At 54.8% G+C, this 9,075-nt stretch overlaps 1 protein-coding gene across 1 annotated transcript; it reads right to left on the bottom strand.

The window, feature by feature from the left end:
- Positions 1–8: 8 nt before the first annotated feature.
- Positions 9–8,911, bottom strand: LOC118575453 (ankyrin repeat domain-containing protein 24-like; the record flags this gene model as incomplete). The annotated part of the gene is given in 16 exon segments (XM_036176006.1): positions 9–533; positions 535–642; positions 740–858; positions 1,089–1,161; positions 2,431–2,529; positions 2,633–2,677; positions 3,359–3,466; positions 3,576–3,656; positions 4,123–4,151; positions 4,719–4,906; positions 5,086–5,192; positions 5,338–5,408; positions 7,220–7,277; positions 8,000–8,064; positions 8,570–8,658; positions 8,732–8,911. Coding segments are annotated over 16 exon segments (1,945 nt in total), but the record flags the coding sequence as incomplete, so codon positions are not given.
- Positions 8,912–9,075: the final 164 nt, after the last annotated feature.

Raw genomic sequence — 9,075 nt, 5'->3', positions numbered from 1 at the left:
CTTCCTGTGGCCTGAACTCCAGTATCCCGCAATTCTGTGGCCTTCACTACCATGGCCTCCATGTTTCTAATCCCTGTCCCTGTGAGCCCATCCTGCACCATATGCTCTCCATTATCCTTCATTCCCAGATTCTCCTCCACTCCTGTGACTTCCGCCGCCACCAGCTCACTTCCAACATTCACTTCTAGGGCCTGAGCCATGGTGGTTCTAGTGTCCACAACCTCCACTGCCACTCCATCTCTCCCCATGGCCTCTGAACCTGCAGCCTCCAGCTCCATGGGTGCCACTTCTGAGGCACTGGCTTCTGTGTTCCCAAAGCCCACAGAACCTCCGGCTTGGGGTCAGGTGCCATTGGCTGTGGTTTCTGGATTTGTGGTGCCATTGAGCTCCAGGACACTGGGTCCATTCTGGGAGGTGGTGCCCTTGTCCTTGCTCTCCTTGTGTGCTGTCTCTTCTGCCCCGTGGCCCCTGGTCACCTCCCTCTGCTGCTGCTGCTGCTGCAGAGCGTGTATGGCCTCTTCATGCTGCCTCCTGGAGCTGCTCAAGCTCTGCCCTCAGGGAGTCATACAAGACCAGAGGGACTACCTCAGGCTGACTGTCTTCTGCCATCTGCACCTCGTCCTTCTCAAACTCCTCAAGGATCTGGGGATGGGAGGCAGGCAGGCTAAGAGGCAGCCTTACCATGTTCCCCGCCCACACCCAGGTCCCCAGAGCTGTGCACTGCCTCAGTCTCCCCCACCTGGACCTTCCCCAGCAGCTCCTGGTTCTGCCTGGTGAGTTGAGCCACCTGCTCTTGAAGGGATGCCACCAGCTCCTCGGCAGATGGACAAAGAGGCGTTGACAACACAGCCTCGGCTCCTGGCAGGGTCAGGAAGAGCCCTGAGTCGGACTGGGAGCGCACACCATCAGGGACAGGGATCAGGAGCCATTCAGCCAGGACCTAGCACTGCCTCAGGCAAACGGGGGCACTCAAGGTGCATGTGCCACTCCCCTGGCATCACACCCCTCCGTGCAAGGTCATGACTCTGCCCTCCCCAACCCCTCAGAATCCCAGATGGGCAACAGTGGGGGGGGGTGTCAGAACTCACCTGGAAAGTCAGGCATCTCACCCTCCTCGTCCTGCAGGGTGGCTATGTCATAGCTGGTGTTCTCTCTCTCATTCTAGGTGTGTGGTTCAAAGTCGAACTTCAGGTCCTGTCTCTTGATACCCCCATTACCTCCTAAAACTGGGGTGTTCATATATCTACACAGCACCATGGAGACACCCGACTGGTTGGGGCTTTACTCACTGAGCATCCAACATACCCTTCCACGTTCTACTGAGATGCCAGCGTGAACCAGGGCCTTTGCACATGCTAGGCAAACACTCACCACCGGGTGACATTCCTAGCATATGATCAAGGCTCTGGGTTTGAATCCCAGCACCTTCCCAATAGAGGACCATCTCTATGCATGTTTGTGTAATTACTCACTTATAAAGATATTTTATCACATTTGTGTGTGTGAGTGTGTGTGTGTGTGTGTGTGTGTGTGTGTGTGTGTGTGTGTGTGTGTGTCTGCACAGGCATGTACACATGCCACGGTACATAGGTGGCAGTCAGAGAACAACTTGAGATTTGGTTCTCTCCTTCCATGATGTGGGGAAGTGAACTCAGGTCAGTAGGGTGAGCAGCATGCCACATTATCAGCTAGTCTATCTTGCTGATTCTAATTGCACATTTTGAGCAGTATATGGGTGTAGGTATGAGGGATGTGAACCGTGTATGATTGGAAGATTTATACCTGTGGGGCATGTGGGATGCATGTGTCAGTGCGGTGGCCATCTTTGCATGTTTGGAGAAATCTTCATAGCTATGTGGGTTTGTGGAAGTCATGTGTGGCCGGTACATTGTGGATGCACCATGGTGTCTGGCACTTCAAAAGATCCCACCTAGCCAGGCAGTGGTGGTACACGCCTGTAATCCCAGCACTCGGGAGGCAGAGCCAAGCGGGTCTCTGTGAGTTTGAGGCCAGCCTGGTCTCCAAAGTGAGTTCCAGGAAAGGTGCAAAGCTACACAGAGAAACCCTGTCTCGAAAAAAATTTAAAAAAAAAAAAAAGATCCATGCAATACTGAAAGAGATTTGGCCCCACTTGTCAAGCCCCGCCCACCCATCCTGGCTCCACCCATCCCTGCCATGGTCCTTCCCATTCCTGTGCAGTGATCCTGCCCCTTGCCCCTTCCCTGCACTGGGTCCACACTTTGATAATGGCTCTGTCCTTGTCCTCAGACTTTCCACACACCTGTACTCCCATTCCAGACTCCAACCCCACCCAGCTTCTGGTCCCTCCCCCAGTCTTTGACCCCATCCTGTCCAGCTTCTATCCCTATGCCCATAGCAGCACCCTAACTCCCCCCCACCCCGGCCCCGTCCTCCCGGGCTCCAGCTCACCTCCAGCAGGGACAGGCAGCTCTGCAGGCTCTCCACCTCCTGGCCCAGGCTCTCCTTCTCCTCCTGCTTCTCCACCAGCAGCTGCTGCAGCTCCTGCACCTGCAGAGGTCGACATCAGCACTTCAGGACCTGAAGACGCAGAACCTGAAGTTCCTGGAATCAAGGACCCTGGACCCCCCAAGCACTGGCCCTCCACACCTACCTGCCTCTCCAGACTGTGCACTGAGCTGGCCTCTGCTTCCAGGGGCTGCAGGTAGAAGTGATAGGGACTGGACGGAGCAGGACAGAGCTGGATAGTCATGCACCACCTAGTGTGTGGCTGCCATGACTCTATTCTCCACATACACTGAGCACCTATTGTGTGCCACTCTGAATGACCATCCATGCTGTGCGCCAGACCCCATTCTGTCCTCTCCCCACTCACTCAAGGTGTGTTAACCCAGTGCCTGCTCCATAGCAGACCCTGTTCCAGGCCATTCATTTATTCACTCATTCATTCATTCACTCATTTATTCACTCCTAACCACAGGCCAGTCATTCATCCAGTATTTATCCTCTCTGAGCTTGGCCCCTTCACCAGAGCCTGCCCTCAGGGGCATGCCTTTGAGTGGTGGAGCGCTATGGTGGAAATGAAGGAAGCTGAAAATGAGGGTACAATTTTAAATAAGGTGGGCTGGGGAGATGTCAGTCTGTAACAAGCAGAGCCTGTGAGGAAGGGGGCCTTGGGGACAGCCAGGCAGACAGCAATTCTCTACTGCAAACACCATGTGCAAAGGCCCTGGGGCAGGACAGAGCCCACCATGTGGGAAGGCCAGTGAGGGGCTGAGTGTCTGGAGCTGAGGGAGAAGGAAGGTGAGGAAGGTAGGAGTATGGTGTCCCAAGGAATAGCTTCCCCATGCTCAGACCACAGGCCTTGCAGCCTCCTAACCTCCCTTCTCCTCCATTCCTTGTGCTGTTCCAGTCCCCTGATCTTCTGTAGGACCCAGCCTCTCTCTTGGCGCAGACGTACAATCTCCTCATAAGCATCCTGATCGTCCTGTCTCCTCCCCACCAAGGGAAGCCACTTTAGGTGAGGTCTCCAGGGCTGCACCATACTGAGTGTGAGACAGAGCCCCCTCCCACCACAGGCCAACCCCATCTCTTACCGGAACAGGTGTGCTGGCTGGAGGCTGGGGTGCCTTTCGCTTCTTAGGGGCCCCTTGCTTTTCACGGCTGGACACTGAGTTCTGGTGTGGACACAGGGGGATGGATGTAGGACATGAGGACTGTGTCAGGATCTACTCAGGGGTCCCACCATAACCAGCTCCCCAGCCATCAGCAGCCTCAGCTCCCCCCTGACGTCCTGTGATGGACCCCGAGTCCACCCTATTCATCCCATCTCCCACTGTTCGCTGAGGTCCCGTCCCCCGGCTCTACTATCCTCTGTGACATTTCCTATCCCCTATGAAGCCTCAGACACAGAAGACTTGGGGCGGGGCAGAGAAAGTGGCCAGTCTTTTCCTCTGTCTGAATCAGCTCTTAGCAACTCCCATGCAGGCCCCTCTGTCCTAGTGTGTAGGACTGCCACTGGGTGGCAGCAGATCCCAGAGTAGAGGTGACAGAGTTTCTGTCTCTTCCTTGGGGGGTGGGAGGAGTGGGGAGGGAGTGTGTGCATGGGACAGGGACTGTCCCTCCTTCCTTCCTGATTCCTACCTGAGAGGAGGCTTCTCCGGAGTCATCCTCTAGAGAGGCCAGCAGGGAGGGAAAGCAGAGTCAGGGACCCAGTTCTGTGTTCTCAGCTCCAGGAAGGCTGCTGGCCAGCCCAGGGTACTCAGAGGGCTCTCTCAGCTTCCTAAGCACTTGTGCTTTTGTTGTTGTTGTTCTGAGGGAGAGTCTCACTCTGTAGCCCAGGCTAGCCTCAAACTCAGATCTGAGTGCTCTGGTCTGGTCATGCACCACAAAACCCAGCCTCTGAATCAGGGACTTTAAGGTAGAAACCTACAGAGGTGGGATCTGTGTGGGGAGGGCAGTGGATCTTCCAAGTTGGGAGGGGGGTGGTGTGGGTTGTCACCTGTTTGGAAAGGCAGTCTCCATACTAAGGGTGACCCAAGAAATCACAGTGAACCCTCAGACCACTCTTAAGTCCTCTGGGGCTCCTAGAAACTACCCTGAGCAGGGGAAACATGAAATTTTTCATGCCCCTGCAGATTGGGATACCTTGAAACTATCAGTAACAAGCAAATAAAGGGATGATCAGAAACTGCCTAGAAGGACGGGGGGGGGGGGGGGGGGAGTGGGGGGATGCACACCACTGGGAGGTGAAGGGCGCTGCGCAGACTCCTGTAGAAGCTGCAAGATGAGTTTGTCCCTGGTCAGGGCTCCATAGTGAGTGGCGTCCTGGCCCAGTGCATCAGTGATGCCCAGCTGGGCTCCACCCTGCAGGAGTACTTCAACGGTCTAGGGACTGGCCCCTTCACATGCCAGCATCAAGGCTGTCCTGTGGGGGTAAAGGGCTGCTGAGGAGGCAGAGGTTTGTCCCCAACCCCCTGAACCCTTCTCTACACCCTGGCCAGGAAGACTAAAAAGAGGCTTCCTAGGTCCCAGCTCAGAGAGATCCAGATACCTGCTCCAAGTCACACAGCATAGGATGGAAAGGTTGGGAGGGGAGGTGCTCACCTGCCTTGCAGGTCCTGGTCATTTGCTGCAGCCCCCTGCTGTAGGAGGAGGCGGCACAGATCTGTGTGACACATCTGAGTTGCTATCATGAGGGGCATGGCCCCCGACTGGGAAGGAGGATGAGAAGACATGAGTGATGGCTGCCCTGGAGTCTCACCCCAGGCTTTGCAGGTGATACCTAGGGAGCCGCCCTTGCTGGCCACTGACTGCAAGGATAGTATTGTATGCCCCAACAAGACCCCAGCAGCTCACCCGATCCCGGGGGTTCTGATGTGCCTTGAAAGAGCAGAGCAGCTTTGAGCAGGACAGACAACCACCAGCCGCTGGGGAAGATAAAAGGGAGAGTAGGTGGGAGAAGCAGCTGCCTGCTACTACACCTTAGTGTTGGGGGCTCAGCCTGTAGCTTGGGCTGGGCTGGAAATCTCTCTGCAGTGTGGCACCTGACACTGGTCACGCCAGCAGCTCAGAGGCCTAGGATGGAGGATGGCTGCACCTTAAGGCCCAGCCTGGGCTACAGAATGAGACCATGCCTCAACCAAAACCTCAGGGCCAGAGGGATGGTTCAGTGGTGAGGGCGCTGGCTGATGTTGCACAGGACCTGGATTTGGTTCCCGGCACCCACAAGGCAGCTCCTACTGACTTGTAATTTCAGTTCTAGAGGACCCGATGCCTCCTCCTGGCCTAGCACAGGCATACATGCAAGCAAAAATACTCATACACATTTAAAAAATTATTTTTGGCCGGGCAGTGGTAGCACATGCCTCTAATCCCAGCACTCGGGAGGCAGAGCCAGGTGGGCCCCTGTGAGTTCGAGGCTAGCCTAGTCTACAGAGCAAGATTCAGGACAGGCACCAAAACTACACAGAGAAACCCCATCTTGAAAAACCAAATAAATAAATAAACAGTTTAAAATCAAACAAAAACAGCTTTTAAAAAAGTGGGCCATTAAGATGGCTCAGTTGGTAAAGGTGTTTGCTGCCAAGTCTGCTGCCAGGACACACCTGCCTCGGGAGAAAACTCACTCCCAAAAGTCATCCTCCGATTCCCACACAAGCACTGTGACACAGATGTCCCTACTCCCACAATAAACAAGCAAGTGAAATTCATTTTTTAAGACATCCCTGGCTTACCTGTGGGCATGGACACCACTGAGGTTCCACTCTGACTGGGGAATTAGTGACTAACACCCCCAGAGCAAACCCAAGTGCTATCCCGTGGAGCAGGAGGTTCTACTTGGAGGGGTCCTGCAGGCCTGGACCCTGCACTCCTGGGTTCCAGTAATCAGTCCTTGGCTGCTCTGAGGACGGAGTATGGATTGGACAAGCTGCCTGCACCCAAGGCACCCAGGAGATTCTGGAAGGAATTAGGGTTCTGGGCACCCTACTTTGTCTGCCCACAGGCTAGGCTTTGGGGTACAGGAAACAGGGTTTCCTCCACTGGTACATGTCCCAAACTTCTTTGTGCAACATGGCAAAGGGACCTGGTTAAAATGGTGAATGCAGTTCAAGCTGAGCCCTGGGCTGCACACAGAACAAGAGAAGTAACTGGACACAGTGGCCCACATCTGTCCTCCAGCAACTCAGAGGCTGAGGCAGAGGCCCCCCGGACTTCAAGGCTTGCCTAGGCTGCAAAGAGAGACTCTGTATCAAAATAAGTAAGGAGAGGGCTAGGAAGATGGCTCAGTCCATAAGAGACTGAGTTCTACCCTCAAAACCCACATCAAAGTCAGGTGTGGGGGTGCACACCTGAGGCAAAAGGATCCAAGGTCTACTCGTCCCTCAACCTAGTTTAAATAGTGGAGGCCAGATTCAGAGACACTGTCTCAGAGGAGGTGGGGGACACATGACTGTGACACTTAGATTGTCTTTTGACTCCCACATGCCACACACATGAAAACACATTCATAAAAACTAAGAAAAGGTCTGCAGCTGTAGGTCAGAGGTGGAGCCCCGCCTAGAATCCCCAGTGAGGGGCTGGGGGCGTGGTCAGGGTGGAGCCCCGCCTAGAATCCCCAGTGAGGGGCTGGGGGTGTGGTCAGGGTGGAGCCCTGCTTAGAATCCCCGGTGTGGGGCTGGGGTTGTGGTCCACTGGCAGAGAGCCTTCCTTGAATTTGGGAGGCCCTGGCTGCACCCACCTGCATGGTGAAGGGCTGTCCACCCACTGCTGTCCTCAATGTCCACCACGCAGGAAGCCTGGGAAGGAGTGACAGGTAATGTCTTCTCTATTTCCTGAGTGGCTGATTTCCCCAGCCCTCCCTGCCCTCTGGGGCTCTGCTGTATCTTAGGCTCTTTTCTTTATGTTTCTATTGCCTTTGTTTCTGTGTGTCTGCTCACTCTTTTCTTTACATTTCTATTGCCTTTGTTTCTGTGTGTATGCTCGCTGGCACTCCCGAGAGTGGAAGACAGCCTGTGGGAGTCTGGAATTTCCATCCATGTGGTTCCCAGAGAACAAAATCAGGTCATCAAGCTTGCAGCAAGTGCTTTCGCCTGCTGAGACATCTCTCTGCCCCACGTACTCATTATTTTTAAGATCTATTTTTAATTTTGCATGAGATCTATGTGTGTGTGTGTGTCCCTCTGTGTGCACATGAGTGCCTGAGAACACCAGAAGGGGGTATTGAGTTCCTGGGAGCTGGAGTCACAGATGTCTGTGAGCATCCATGAGGGTGCTGGGAAGCAAATCCTAGTCCTCTATGAGAGCAGCCAGTGCTCTAACCACTGAGATCCCTCTCCAGCCCCTCTGGGTCTTTTTCTACCCTTCCCCATCTTCCTTCCCTGAGAACCCATCTTCCAGCCCCCCGGGTGACCCTACTTTGATGACAGTAAACAGAAGGGACAGGGCTGGAGGACCAGGAGCAGCTGGGGTTTGGGGAAGTAGCTGGAGTTCCGTGTGGACAGAGAAGGGGCATCAGGACCTCCAAGAGTTGCTTCAGGCACTCAGGATGCCCATACTTGGCTGCCAGGTGAAGGGCATTGTAACCTGAAGGGAGAAGAGACGGGAAGTGTCCTCCAGGTGCCCCCCAAACCTGAACTTTCAAACTCAGCTACTTCTTATAACCAGCTGCTCTCATAGATCTTTTCATGGCTGTCTGTTGCCTTTCCACCCAGGGTCTCATTACGCAGCCCAGGCTGGCCTGGAACTCATAAAAACTGCCTGCCTCTGCCACCCAGATGTTGAGATTAAAGGGTTTTTTAATTTTTATTTTTGACAAATTCTCGCATAGCCCAGGCTGGCCTCCAGGTCATATATGGCCGAGGATCACTTGAATTCCCGATCCTTGTGCCTCCACACAAAGTGCTGAGATGACAGGTGTGTGCCAGCCATGCAGAGCATGGACCCCAGGGTTTTCCTCCTGTCTGGCGAGTGTCCTACCCACTGAGCTACAGCCTCAATCTGGACAGTGAGGTCCTACAGTTGGTCCTGTGAAACCTGCTCTGGACAGCTGAGCACCCTATGGTCCACCCAGGGGCAGGACCGGAAGTACCTGCTCCATCTGTGCTCATGATGTCTGAGCCTTGAGCCAGCATCACCTCCAGACAGCCCGCCGCACCCCTCATGTCCGCTAAGTGGAACCTGGAGGGGTAGGATAGTGGTCATTCCCAGAAGAGTGCCCAAAGCCACCAGGTCTCAGGGCTTGGGCACTCACGCAGACTTTCCCTCGGGATCGAGTTTTGTGGGTACCAGTCCTTTGTGAGCGATCAACGATGCCACTCTGGCCACATCATTGTTCTCCACGGCCTGGAGCAGGCGCTGGTCACTCTTGTCCCAGTCTTGGCCCAGAGGGGACACACCCAACGTTGTGTGGGACTGAGTGGGGCACTGTCCCCTCCCCACCAAGAAACAAGGGCAGTAGCACCGGGCTCACACCCACCCACTCCTGGGCACTTGCCTGGCGCCTGCCTCTTGCTGTAGGTTTCGGGATAGGGCATAGGCCACAGGGCGGGCAGGAGCTGAGGTGGGTGGGGTTGAGCCACTCTTTCTGTCTGGTTT

Source organism: Onychomys torridus, unplaced genomic scaffold, assembly GCF_903995425.1.
Source record: "Onychomys torridus unplaced genomic scaffold, mOncTor1.1, whole genome shotgun sequence".
Classification (NCBI taxonomy): domain Eukaryota; kingdom Metazoa; phylum Chordata; class Mammalia; order Rodentia; family Cricetidae; genus Onychomys; species Onychomys torridus.
Note: the sequence above shows the minus strand (reverse complement) of the source record. Positions and strands in the feature narration are given on the sequence as shown.